Source organism: Marmota flaviventris, chromosome 5 (genome assembly GCF_047511675.1).
Source record: "Marmota flaviventris isolate mMarFla1 chromosome 5, mMarFla1.hap1, whole genome shotgun sequence".
NCBI lineage: Eukaryota > Metazoa > Chordata > Mammalia > Rodentia > Sciuridae > Marmota > Marmota flaviventris.
The window spans coordinates 152,232,164-152,247,007 of NC_092502.1; the positions used below are offsets into that span (position 1 = coordinate 152,232,164).

At 38.8% G+C, this 14,844-nt stretch overlaps 1 protein-coding gene across 1 annotated transcript in view; it reads left to right on the forward strand.

Annotated features, from left to right (window-relative positions):
• Window positions 1–14,844, forward strand: part of Marchf11 (membrane associated ring-CH-type finger 11) — a 113,483-nt gene that overhangs the window by 85,473 nt on the left and 13,166 nt on the right. Inside the window, exon 3 of the mRNA XM_027936317.2 lies at window positions 4,741–4,933. Within this exon, the coding sequence (XP_027792118.2) occupies window positions 4,741–4,933 (193 nt within the window). The remainder of the gene's footprint in view (window positions 1–4,740; window positions 4,934–14,844) is intronic.

The window sequence follows — 14,844 nt, forward strand, 5'->3', positions numbered from 1 at the left end:
ACCTCTGCCGCTGTGAAACTTGCAATCTACGAACAATAGAAAGGCAAATGCTATTTTTCACCACGGTGACCAAAGACCTGACAAGAACAGTTTTAGAGGAGTTTATTTGGGGCTCACAGTTTCAGACATCTCAGTCCATAGATGGCTGACTCCATTGATCTGGGCCCAAGGTGAGGCAGAACATCATGATGGTAAGGTGTAGAAGAGGAATGCTCAGGATGGGGCAACCAGAAAGCAGAAATGAAATAAAAACTCCAAAGGCTTGCCCCCAGTGACCCACCTCCTCCAGCCACACCCATTGCCTCTAACTATGCCCAGTTAATCCATTCAATGGGATTAATGCATTGAATAGGTTAAGGCTCTCATTACCCAATCATTTCACCTCTAAACTTTCTTTATTGTCTCACACATGAGATTTTGGGGGGACACCTCACATCTAAACCATAATAAATGCTCTCTGGCATTGAAGTGAGAAAGAACTTAATACTAAGCAGATGTATCAACACTGGGTTTGGAGGCCAGGAAAGAGAGATCGTACTCAGCAGAGAAGGACATGAAGGGCTAGATTTTTAGAAGAGGTGCCATTAGAACCAGGTGTGAATGGACAAGACAGAATCAGGTAGGAGAAGGGGAAGACCCATCATGTCAAGGAAGGAACATGTTCAGAGGGACCAAAGCAATGAGTGCATGCACTGGGGAGATTAAAAACGAGATGAAGCGGAATTGAAGGGTGCCCCCACTGTCTCTTTCCTCCCTCTCCCCGTCCTCCCTCTCTTCCTCTTATTCTCCTCCCATAACTCTCTTTTTACCCTTCTGTAACAGTAAAGGGTCAAGCACTGAGGATATATGCTGATCCAAATGTCCTGTCCTCCTTGATGGAGCTTAGAGGGACAGCCCTCCTTTGATGTTGCCCTGAGGGTTGCAGGCAGGATCGGGACATGTCCAGTAGGCCAGAGCAGATGGATGTGGTGCTTTTGGAGTCAGGAAAAGGTGTGATGCTGCCAAGATGGGATGTGTGCCATGGGTGTCACCAAAGCTCAGCAGAATTGCTGTACAGCCTAAGGGTTAAGAGTAAGACCTGGGAACCAGGAGGCCTGGCCTGTCTCTCAGCTCCAATCCTGACTTGATGTATAACCTGGGCAAGTTGTTGAACCTCTCTCTGCCTCAGTTGACTTATCTTTAAAGTGGAGATAATAATTCCCTCATAGAGGAGTTGTGGGGATTCAGAGTTAATTCATGCAACTTGGAGAGATGCCTGGCAGGTAGTGGTCCTAGATGATCGTAGCTGGTGCTGTCAGACTGTCTCTTCTTGTGCACCAAATGAGGTGAGCTTCCCAAGGAGGAAGTCCCGTTGACTTCACATTTGCTGGGAACAGTGGGTGCAGAGCTTTGTTGTATAGAAGTAAAGAGTTTTTCAGGAACTTGAATCACATTCCAATATTATAGAAGGAAACAAAATGATAGTAATTATTTAGAAGCAATCCAGTTATTGTCTTATTACCTTCTTACCCAAACCTGGGAATCAAGTTAAATGAAAAAACAAACAAACAAAAATGCACACAGAAACACACACAGACACACTCACACTCCTATATGTCTCTTTAGGGGAGAAAAGTGTGTTTAGCCACTGAAACATTTGTTCAAGTTTCGAATTATCTTATGAACTTAAATCCAGATCTTGGGTACCATGGGATAGAGAGAGAAGCCCCAAGTGACTAATCTGCCACTTTTATTGTCCAAACTAATAATCCATGAACACAGCTCCATGAGGCTGAGCCCATAGAAGATTCTGCCTTCTGATAGCAAGGTCTCTGGCTGGTTTCCCACCATAGAAGTCATTTATTCTTCTTAGAAGGAGACTAGGAGCAGTCCTCTCCATGTACATAATGGTAAATATACAAAAGAGTGGCACATAGTGGGCATGGGCATTACCAAGATGATGTTATGTCCAAGGGGAAACCTACTTTCAGTACTGGATTTAATAATTTTGATTTCAAAATGATGGTTTATCCTTACTAACTATTCAGTGAAATGTTGTTAATTTTGAGGTTCACCCATATATGAAGAGCATCGACTTACCTTTGAACACATTTGCACATTTGCACCATTAGTGATGTAATTTGTGTTACTATTGGAGCCATATATAACGAAACTTTGTGGGGGCTCTTCATTACAGATTTGCACAATTTATTTTTCTTTAAAAATAAGCATTACAATCTCAAAACGCTACTTGTGTCCATGACAAAAGACAATTTCTATGATAATAGAAATAATTAAGCTTCCCAGTGCTTTGTAACGAGAGAGTTGTTATTTTCTCTCATCTTCCTGGTGTGGTTTGAAGCACAATGATTCTAAACTGCCAGAGATTTGAATTTCAAAGCATTTTAAATTTGGTGTCACCAAACAAGTGGGCAGCATCCATGCTTCTGATAACTCTCCTTTTACTCACTCACCTTCCTTCCAAGGAGCAGCTCTACCTGGTGAGTTAGATGCATGCCACACAGGAGACAGAGGGGTCTGACACTTCAGGGTCACGTGTGGCCACGCCAATCCTGTGTCCCAGGAAACTCCAAAGCCACATCCAGCTGTCGTCACAGTCCTCCCAAATCAGAGCATCTAAAAGGGCTACACCACTCTGTGCCCATGGCTACCATGTTGTCACTCAGCTATCATGAAAGCAAGCTTAGATCAATTTATGAGAAGTTCTAATTGAAGCCATATATTGTGAATTCTATGACATGGAACTGCCCGAATTTAACTCCACTAAAGTTACATATGAACCTGTAACATCGTAAGAATTATTGGCAAAAGAAAAATAGATGATAGAGAGGACTCTTCCTCTCTCACTCTTGGCTACCCTCAACTATGATTCAGGTGTACGTGTTTGAGCATGTGAACACCTTGTGAAAACCACACACATGCGCACACACAAACACACACACACACACACACACACACAGAGGACACTCTTGCTGCACGGTGTCCTGTGGCCTGTCATCTACTATGGCATTCTCATCTATCTGAGTATGCAATTAATAAATTGATAAAGGGTAAGATGGCATACCGATTAGGTACCGTCCATCTAGGATGGCATTTATGTTGTTACTGTGTTCTTGTATTTAAGAAAGATTTTAATGAGAATCAAACTAAATAAGAACAAGATACATTGATCCTTTGTATTTGTTTGCTGACCCCAAATTTAAAATGCTTTAAAATTCAAATGACTGGCAGTTTGAAATTAATGTTTGCATCAGGAAGCTAAGACAAAAAAATAACTCTAAAATTATGTTTGGAATACAACATTGATTCATTTGTAGTGATAAAATTATGTTAACTAGTTTAATTATTTATCAGGCTGATAAAAGCAAGAACTATTTTTTTGATAAATGAATTTTTGCATTAAAATGAACAGAAGTATCTTTCTTCCAGTAAATAACTGTTTATTGTTTGGTTCGGTCTTTAAAAAGAAAAATGACTTTGGAATATAAAATATTTAAAATGTATGTTGGAGTTTAATCTGCAACAAATGCAGAATATAATAATATACTTGAATATGCAAGGTCAAGTATGGACTTAAAATATTATAAGTAGATTATTTATTTTTGGATTATGTATGTATGAGAGCAAAAAGGAGAGTGGACCATGAGGGAGGGAGGGAATTAGAGGTGGTGATAGTAACAGGATTCAGACTTAAGGTAAGTTAAGACTTTAAGGAAATATCAAACTCATCCAGTGGACACTGATTGCTTAAACTCACTTTTAAAATAAGGCTGCTTCATGCATCTTGGGATTTTTCTGATCAGCCATGTGTTGTCACAGATGGACTCCAGACAGAGGGGACTAAGATCCTGTCGGGTTCTGTTGCTGACTGGCAAATCCTAATAATAATTCTAGGTTTGTTTCTGTTCCAGACACTTGAAAGTGACAACATGACTAATTAAGCCTCTCAAGTTGGTAGCACCCTTGAAGGATTTTTGATCATTTGTACTGTGAATCCTCTCAAATACTGATATTTAGGAGAACAAATTACTTTCCCCAGTGAATAGTGTATGCCAATATAATGCATGAGTTTCCAAGATACTCCCATTTGCGTACAAATTCTAAATCTTGATAAAAAGACTTCATGGATTACCCATTGGATAATAAAATCAGTAATATCTGTGCAGATGAAATTCACCACTACCAGATAATGTAAATTTCATGGTTTCCTTATGATTTTTTTTTACTGTGTATTATCTTAAATGACTTTTTCACTGATGTTCTTATATAACTTACTTTTCTTTTTAAAACTTTTTACATGTTTCTGCAAAAACAACAGTATCCCCCCCCCCCCTTTTAAGGAGCCAGATGTATTAAGAATTAAAAAAATATCAAATAGAGGAGTTCTTACCATATATTGTCAGATAAATTTAATTTCGTGCATTCATGAGAGATAATAATGTGATTCCCAGGTACTAAATATTCCTCAGCTATTCACACTCAGTACTGTTATCTGAAGTAAAGTAGATTAAACTTGTAGAATGGTGAATTACTAAAAATAATGAAGTTAAGGCAATTCATTAATCTTTATCTGCTTGACTTTCTTTTATTGCCTGAATGAAATGGAAAAATTCATTTGGGGTCTGGCAAGGGGTCTGGCATTATGAAGAGAAACATGGGGCTGAAAATGTTCTTTTTTTTTTTTTCCTTTTTGAGTTATATACAGCATCTTTTTCTCACATGCCTCTGTTTTTCTTTTAGTGGCAAAGCATTTCTATAACACTGGTTGAGAAAGTTCAGATGATTGCTGTAATCCTAGGATCCCTGTTCTTAATAGCGAGTGTGACGTGGCTCCTCTGGTCAGCCTTCAGCCCCTATGCAGTGTGGCAGAGGAAGGACATCCTTTTTCAGATCTGCTATGGAATGTATGGTTTTATGGATCTAGTGTGCATAGGTAAGACCATGACCTTGAACCTTCACCAACTATCAGTAATACGTTTCTTTCAGCGATGATATTTTCACCATTTGGATCTCATATTCATAGCATGTTGCAGTTCACATTATCTTGGTTTTCCAGATAATTGCTTATCTGGGGTAGAGGTGGGTTTCATAATTTGGGCACTTTTCTAAGCAAAGCAAAGCATTTGTATTCCAGTATAGTTTGATAAAATTAGCAGGATAATGCCCATTTAAAATGGCACCTTCTGCAACTAAAAGGAAAGTTGAAGGGGTTGAAGAAATTATTGGAGTGAGCAATATAAGGGCAATAATTTATTTCTAAGGAAGGGGAGCAAGCCAGTTTCCTTTCACAAACTTGGGGGAAACACATGCTGATGCAGATGGCAATATTGTGCAATATTGTGGTTGGGGAAGAGGACAGTCCCCTAAAAGACCTGCACCTGGTTGTGGCTCAGATTCCCTGGAGGCAGAAAGCACTCCTTGAGAGGTTAGGGATTTGCAGACACTGTTCCTAGTTGGTTCCTGTCTCATAGTTTCACATGATAAATTCAGTGGCTCAGAAAACAAAACCTATCATACATTTTATAAAATAGACCCTACAGAAAGATTACATCTGCATTTCCCTTGACAGATCTGTCCTTTCCCTAATACCATGAGAAAATGAAAGCCAATTCATTCCAAATTCATGTGGTTCCTGTGAGGTGCCACAGGCAGACACTGGGGTCATGACCAGTCAGTTGGTATCAGGGGGTGGTTAGAGTGGGACGCCGAGGTATCACGGGGATTTCTCTGTTCTTATGTGGTTTACAGCCTCAGGGCTGTAGAAAGAGCTGAAGGAGGGAGGTAGCCATGATTTAAAGAGGGGTCCTGAAAGTGTGGTCTCTAGATGGCTGGTAGCAGCAGCACCTGCACATATCCTCAGGTTGCAATCCAGACCTGCCGAATCAGAAACTTTCTGGGGTGGAGCCCAGCTGCCTGTGTCTCTTAAGTTCTGACGCTAAAGCTTGAGGACTGGAGGTTCCAGGGAATGGGATCAAATGAATTGGTTTCAAATCCTGGCCTCTGAGGCTTGGCCAGGTCATCTTTCCATGGTTCTGTTTTGTCACCCGTAAAATTTGGAATAGTAATCCCTATCATTCGGGTCAAATAAAGGAAATAACAGTTATAAAGTAATTATGTGATTAATTAGAAATGGTTGAGCACATTTGAATAAGTCAAAAACATTTAAATAACTTTAGATCACTTAAATTAACGTCTGTACTTATTAGAGCCTTAGTTTATTTAACTAGCAATTTCAAAATCTTCGGTTAATTTTTAAAAAGGAACTGTAACTATAAATGTTTAAAATATAATTAGCCAGATTTTTCCTTCCTGTTTTTCTTTCCTCCCTTGTCACTAATATAAGATCAATAGGAAAGAAACTCATCAAATTTCAGGCCAGAAAGAAACACAGAAGGGAGGGAAATGTCATGAATAATAGGTAAACCGAACAGATGTTGCCCAAATAATTGAGCTAATCATGTATATGAACATTCTGTATTAAATGCAACAATGCATATGCAAGCATTTAGTATCTGAAATCTCAATTCAGATTTTATCTCTAGTGCAATGTTCTATGTAGAGTCACAAAACTGTTCTACAAATGCAGTTCTTTGACAAGTTCAAAGAGAGTGTTTATTCTTTTGATTTGAATGTTATACACTGTGATCATCCATAAAGAGAAGCATTTCAAAAAACCAGAAGAAAGGATTTCAAAAGTTCTCACCATAAATAAATGATAAATGCTTTGAAGAGATAGGTACGTTTAATCTGATTTAAACATTACACAAGGCATACATGTATGGAAATATTACATAGTGCCCTTTAATAGACAATTTTTATGTTTTTATGTATCAGTTAAAAGTAAATTTTCAAAAAAAAAAAAAGAATATGAAAGATAAATGAATCACTATGCTTTCAGTTTAACTTGGGGTGGGGGGGAGTTCCAGTTGACTTCTTGATATCATTGAACACTAAAAAGGAAAATCATTTTCTTAAATTTTATGACTTGCATTTATTATCTCTTAAGTTTTGATGATTACTGTCAGCATTTTAATCAAAATTTATAAATTTCTGCTTTTAAGGACTCAGATACATGAACTGATGATCTTTGGGTAGTATATGACATATTTGGGCTTCTCTTTTGTAATTTGAGCATTTGTCCATTTTATAAAGTAGTTTCTCAGAAATAAAAACAGTTGCTATTTTTGGAGATATTTTGAAAGTGAATTTTAAATACCAACAATACTTTTCATCGTCTTGGTTTATTAAAGCCAAATCCCATCATTCATTGATGTATTTGAATGTTTTAAAAAATTATTAAAGAATTCAGATGGAACATTATTTATTTTACTTGACTTTCTCACTAATTAGTCTGTTCTGAGCAAATCTCAAAAAACTGAGAAACGACTATGGTAAAGAAAGTGGTAGCCAACAGGATTATAGCCAGTATTATAGCTCCCGATAATGTTTCAAATTAATTCAGCTGCCTGCTAATTAAATGTAGAAAGTAACAAAAGTTACATTGGTTCTACCCTGAATAATACTGACAGGCAGACTTTTAGTGAGAAGCAGGTTTACAACTTTGGGTGCAATTTGCTTAGGTCAGTTTAATAAATGTTTACTAGGAGTGTTCTGTGTGCCAGACTCAGTGCTGGATGCTGGGATTGCAAGTGCGTCAGCCCCTCTCCTGTCCCCAGGGAGCTCCTGGCCTCCGGGGACTGGGAGAGTTCTAAAGATCCAAACGGAGGCCTTTTGTCAAGGTCCAACAAAAAAAAAATAATATTGGGAAGTTGTAGAGTTGGGGTCCCATGCTTATGACTGATAACAAGAAGTGCCACAAGAAACCCTGTGAGGACCACACCTTGCAGGAAGGCCACTGCCACCTCACAGAGAATACTTCCTCAAAGACATCTGCCCATGAATCGCCTGTTTAATCTCAGTCTGGCATCACCTGTGTTATTGATCCTTAAGCATCCTTGATTTTAATCTTTGTGGCCAAGGATTAGTGTTTCAGAATACTTGGTGCATTGCTCCTCATTTTGCCTTTGAAGACTTCCCATTGCTTCCGCCTCTTGAGTGCCTTCAGTTTGTTGTGACACGTATGCTCCCATTGCAATGCCACCCCAGATGAACTTAATCTTGGGGGAATCTCTCACTGGGCTGTGTCGCTATGGAAGTATGCACAGGAAAATGGTAGCTGGATAATACAGGGAGAGATTAATGCCGGGTTGTTGTGTGGAGGGGAAGGTTTCAGCAGATTTTCTGGGGAAGTGACTGCCAAGCTGGGTGACAGCTGAATAGAAACCCCACAAGTGAAGAGGTGGTCCCCTTCTCACCGCTGGAGGATGCAAGATTAGCTCCTCATTCCGAGGACTTCAGGATAGCTGGAAACAGTCCTACAACCTTTTCAGACTTGATTATACCTAAATGAGAAGGAACAGATTGACAACTCTGAATGTTCTTTTTAAAAATTCAGAAAATCCAAAGACGATTATTCTAGCATCCAAAAATGTTATAATCCAGCCAGTGTATATAACAGAGAGCAAGAAATTGAATTGTTAAATAGAAATTTCAAGATTTGTAGAACATTCATTTACTTGGAGAATTTGGTTTACTTATTTCCAGATATAGTGAATTTGTTTGTTGATTTCATTCATTATTAATTAATGTCTTTTCTTCTTTCCCAAGATTTTTTTTCCTTGCTATTAGTCTTTCAAGATCAAGTCTGTTCAATAGAATGTCCGCAAAGACAAAAATGTTTTGCATCTGTGCTGTCTGATACCATCCATCGACATTAGATAATTTGGGTGTCGGGTACTTTAAATGTGGCTAGGGAGAGTGATAAACTACATTTTAAATTAGTTTGTAATTTAAAGAGCCATGGGTTACTAGTGGCTGCTGTATTGGATGATGGAATGGCAAACGTGTAAGGATCTGATGAGTATCTTCACCTTGTCTGCATACATGGTCTGTAGTTCTTAAGTGGAAAAGACCTCTCTGTTCCAGGGAGAAGACAATGAGAGCAAACGTTTCAGCAAAGACTGTCAGAGGGAGAGGAAAGTTGCTTAGAGGCAGACAGAGAGCCTTAAAGGGGAAACATGCTTGGCAGATGACTTTTCTGTTACTGAACTTTTTCCAGAAGACTTCTGTGGGTTAAATGTGAATTGATTTTCAACCCACATTTATTATACAGTTCGTATCTGATTTAAGGAAAGTCAAGTGGGAAGAGATGTAGTTTTAGACTATATTTAGGAAGCTCTTTTAAATATTTGAGTAGATGACATTCAGACTGTGATTGTTCACAGGAAAACTAATATACAGGATTTAAATCTCTGAGATGTTATAGCCAGTGGTGCTAACTCAGAGAGGAGTGAGAACCACTGTAGGGTCGTGTTGACCCCCCCAGAGGTTTGCACAGTACCCTGGGCAGGGGATTTGCTTCTTCACACTTTGCACATTGAGAATGTAGGAGGCTGTCACTTCCACTGGTCATATGACTCAGAGGAGCCTGTGCCACAAGTTGAACTCATTTATTAATTACTAGAGTTGGAGGGACTAGGAGATGGCCCAGGGGACAGAGAGTCATTTGGTGAGCTTGCATCCAGACACTGAGAGTGGTTACCACGACATGTTAGTGTCACGTAGCTCGGGCCAGGCAACAAACTAAAACCTGTTACACCAGTGGGAATGCCCAAATAGAGGGTGCAGATCATGAACCTAATCTAATAACCATAATAAGTGAGTGGCAAATTCATGTCTGGAAGAGGTTTTGGTCTTCCCTGGAATACTGTGTGAAGGAATTGTTTAAAATATGCACTGATTTTGTTCTTCTAAAATTTTCTTAATTGTCCACATAACACACCTTTATCCACCCACCCACATCCCACATAAATTTTAGTTTGTAATTATGAAATCTTTGAAGTTGCGAGACCTTCACTAATACAATCCTTTTTGTTATGCCGCTTCCCTTGCAGAAATCTCCCGTCCACACTTTAATATATACCCTCTGGATTTTTGCTGTTGTTGTTGTTCAGCTTATACATGTATAGGTACACAGATACTTAGGTATTTTATTTTTCATGTAAATGGGACCATACTATACAATTTGTTGTTCAATCAGTCTTTTCCATTCAACAAAATGAGCTCTTTTTCTGTTAAAACATGATTCATTAAATCTTTCATCTACCGGTGGATATTTAGGTTGTTACCCATTTTTGCCATTAGGGACAGTCCTGAATGGACATCACTTTGACATGAGTATATCTGTAGGCAAGATTCTGATTAGTGGAAAAATCGGAGTTAAGTAAAAAGCACATGTTGAATTCTGAAAAGTCCTTTTAAATCTCCCTCTGAAAACACTTTACAATTTCTATTTCCTCCAAATATATTAGAGTTCCTGTTTTCCACACTTTGCCCACCGTGGATATCATCCCTTTTTGACATTGAAAATTCGTGGTTTCAGCTATATTTAAAATAAACACCTCAAGAGTGGTTTTCTTAAAACAGGTTCTCTAACTAAGTTGGTGGTGACAACTTTTATTTAAGAAAATAAGAATAGCCACACTGGTCATGCTACCGGGCATGTGGTCCTGGTGTCTTTCGGGATACCAGGGATGTGACATGCAGAGGTGGACCAGGCCTGCTCTGTAAACACATTCACTAGTTCTTTCTGAAGACAGAATCCAGCAGGAAGGCCCAAGATTAGAGCTCACTGCCTCTCCAAATTCCTGTGTTCTCCAGCTCATTGAGACACCCCGAGTCAGTTTCTTCTATTATATCTTAACACTGAGGAGATTTTACTTTCATTCTGTTTCTTTTTGGCATAGAACATGCTCCCAGAAATTGCCTTAAGAAAAAATGGCCACCCTCTGTCACTTGGCTCTGTGACTAAAATACTAAAATATTTTGTTCTCCATATTACTTTATTTCTCAAAGCACAAGCATCCAGAATGCGTGTGTGCGCACACATACACACACTGTGATATGCCACCAGGAACAAAAAATATCAGAACTCTTTTGAAATAATGAAATAAGTATAATATGATTTTTATGCTGTCTTGTTTTTGAGAGCTACAGAGATTAGGGAATTCTAGAAAATAAACTGAGATATAATAGAATGAGACTCAGGTCAAAATGTTTTCTTCTCACTGTACCAATTATATTTAATACTGAAAAAAATATGTTCCTTTTGCAGGGGCTTCACATTCTCCAACATAAACTTTTGTTTTCCCATATTTTCATTTGAAATAGTTATTTAGACTCATGTAGTCCTTTTGAAAACACATTTTTCAATAGTTGATCATTTATCTAGCTAAAGCTACTTGGGCACACACACAAAAAAACTAGAGTAACTTGTTGGTAATACATTCACATTCCATTATAGACATCAGAATAATAAATACAACACATTCCTACAACCTTTGATTGATGATATCAGACATATCTTTACATTTTAAAAAGCCAGGATATTTCGATCTTTGGATATTGCTTTACTCTGCCAATTTTTTTCAGGTAGAGAAGTTAAAAGTAATGTAAGATTTAACATTTTATTGACATGAAACCTACGAATACACTTCCTAACTGTGATAATTATACAGATAAAAATGATGAATTTTGACAAAAAAATAATCAGGATAATCAAACCATAGATATGTCCCAGCAGCAGGAATGGTCACTGTCTAATTAATGACGGGAGAATTTTCTCCTAAAACAGTGCTGTAGATCATCTTCCTTGCTTGAAATGAAGGTAAACCAGGCAGCATAAGCAAAGCATAATTAAGAAACTAATTCTACTGCTATGGAAAAATAAAATTCTAGTACATTTCAAGCAAAATGCAAATGACTTTTAAACTATAACTTTCTAAAGAAGAAATGTTCATGATTTCTGGCACCTCTCAGCATGATTCAGAAGTTGAGAATATTTCTTAGAACATTTTAGATGAAAACTGTGTCTACTGAGAAGAGTTAGAAAAAAGTTATCATTGAAAGTTGAGATATCACATAATTTAGAGCAAAAAACAAAAGTTTTTTTTTTTTTTTTTTTTTTAACCATAGGAGAGCTTCAATTTCACTAATACATGTTCATAGTGCTTGAAGCAGCTGCTAGTGAGGTTTGTCAGATGTGTGGCCCTTGGGTCATTGTCAATAGGTACAATTTTTTTAAGCTGTAAGATATTTATGGATAAATTATAAAATTTATCAAGTAGTTCCAAGTGAAATATGTAAAATTACCAGTCAGCATTTCTGCACAGAGGGGGTTGGGGATGACTGAATAGAGTGAGCCTCTTCCTGGTCTTCCCTGAGAAGAGAGGCAGGACCACCAGTGGCCATGTGGTTGGACACAGTCCACAGGTCCTTCATGAGGAGTTGGTACCATCGATGCCAGCCTGCATCGCCTTACACATTTTGCTTTGTCAGGGCCACCAAAGCTGGACAGGTCTGCCCATTAAAAATTGCCAGCAATTTCCATCAAAAAGACTTCATGTACATGTATTTTTTTTAATTTAAAAGAAATCTTAATTTTCTATTAACACATATTAATTGCACAAATTAATATGTGGTTCATTGGCCAGATTCAACCCTTCATCACCCGTCCCCACTCCAATCACCACCACCACAGCCAAGCATGGAATCTAAGCAACTAGGATCACTCAGAATCTGCAGAGTTCTCAAGGTCAGTAGGTCAGCTCAGAAGGCTGCTACCTGGCGCAGGTGGTAGGAAATACTGTTGCTGTATTTGTCTCATTCTGAGTTTTTTAAAAAGAACTGATGTAGATAAGTCTGCATGAATCACAAGGCATGTGAAAAAAAGAAGCTCAACTTAAAACACTATTTAGCATAATAACCAGGAAAGGTCATGAGCCCAGTATTTCCTTTTTGAATCTCCACATCACTGTAATTTTCCCCTCTAGACATCAGAAGCATGTCAGCCACTTCTGCTCCAGGAAATGCTTTCATTTCCTGAGCTATAATTTGATCGGGGACCTATATCCCTCAGCACCACAATTTGGCTACTTGGGAGACCTTCACCCAGCTGCATCCGTAGGAGAACAGAAGCATTCTTCTGCTCTTTCCCAGAGCCTTTCCGGGTTTGCCTTCCAACTCCACCCCTGGTGGAGGGCTGTGAGGTTGGCTGTACTGGCAGAATCACACATGCAGCCGAGGCTGTTATGGGTTTGCATGTGCCGCTGGCTCATTTGGAATTATTTCTTAGACAGAGTGAATTCCTTCATAGGGACAGCTCATTATCCTTGGTTTCCGAATATGTTAGCATGCTTCATACCCCAGGAAATGCCACAGCTTCTTTAGAAAGTCTGAGGCATTTAGTCAGCCTTCAGCCCTATCTGGAGTGGATCCTGGCCAGCTCCAGTATGTGGTGCTTTGCACTTTGAGCACATCCTAGTCGGGACCTTCAGGACAAAGGCAGAGTGGCCCTGTGCAATACAAAGTGTTTAAGGAAAAACAAATCTTTATCCTTTATTTGCTTCGAGGAGTAGGTCATTATCTTTTTTCTCTGGAGGTACAAATAATAGGGTTTTATATGCCTTAATCATACTGATGTTCACTAATTTGTCTAAAGATTATTATCATGGATATTGCTGCTTTTAAAACCCCAGGAAATAAAAAGAGGGGAACTTTTTTTTGCTACTAGCCCTTCAGTGCTTAGAATGGGCTCTTAAAGCTAATTAACCCTTTAGTACTCCCATGAGAAAACAAAACAAAACAAACTAAACCCTAATTCAGCCTTCCCCTTGTGCGACCTTGAAAAATTCAAGTTCTTTTGAAGAAACATTACCATAATTAGCAGAACCGCAACAGAATAGTATGTTGGTATGGTTGACTTCCATTTCCTCTGTAGGGAATCAGTACACTTCTGCTGTGTCTTTCAGTTCAGGGCCCTCTAACCAAGGAGGTAGGTGTCAGTCACCTATTGAGCCAACCTTCATGGTGTGCATCCTGTGTGCTAATCAATGTAGAGATATAAACAGAACAAAGGCTGGTAAACAGAAGCCCAAGACCCAGAGCCAGCCCACTGCCTGTTTTTGTAGAGCCCACGATTTAGGCAAATTACCTCACTTTTAAACTTCAGTGCCCACACAGTTGTGCCAGAACGCGGCCATACCAAGTCATTAATGGTCTCTGTATGAGAATTTGCGAGAGGCCCTGAAGGTTTGCACAGCTAAAATATGCACTTGCTGGCACTTCACTGTTTGCTGAAACCTGGATTATAGCGTGCTACCTGCTTTCCACTTGCTGCAGGGAGATACTGAGGAGACAAAGTGATTCATACATAACCTGAAACGTGCCGGGAGAAAAATAGACGTGAGAACTGATGGGGGAAGGTTCACCATGCTTAGAGTCAGCAAAGTCTCTGGGGAGGAAAGAAAATCTTGAGCTAAAATTTGTCAAAAATGTTTTTTTTATTAGTTCATTATACTCATACACAGTATTTGGGTTCATTTTGACACACTTACACATGCACGGAGTATAATTTGCTTCATTTCAGTTTCTAGTCCACTTTGTCTCCTGTTCCCCTCCTCTACTCTACAGATCGTCCTTCTATTTATTCATTTTTTAAACATTGGTGCCTTATGAATATACATGAAAATGGAATTCGCTGTGGTATATTCATACATGGGCATAGCATAATTTGGTCAATTTCATTCTGCGGTTTCTTCTTTTCCCCGTCCCTCCTACCTCCCCATCAGTCCCCTTCCTCTACTCCATCAACTCCATTTCTGTTTTCGTGGGACCCTCTGCCCTTTTATTCCTTATTTTGCTCTAGCTTCTGAATACGAGAGAAAATTTTGACCTCTGTTTCTGAGTCTGGCTTATTCCTTAATGACATTCTCAGGTTCCTTCTAT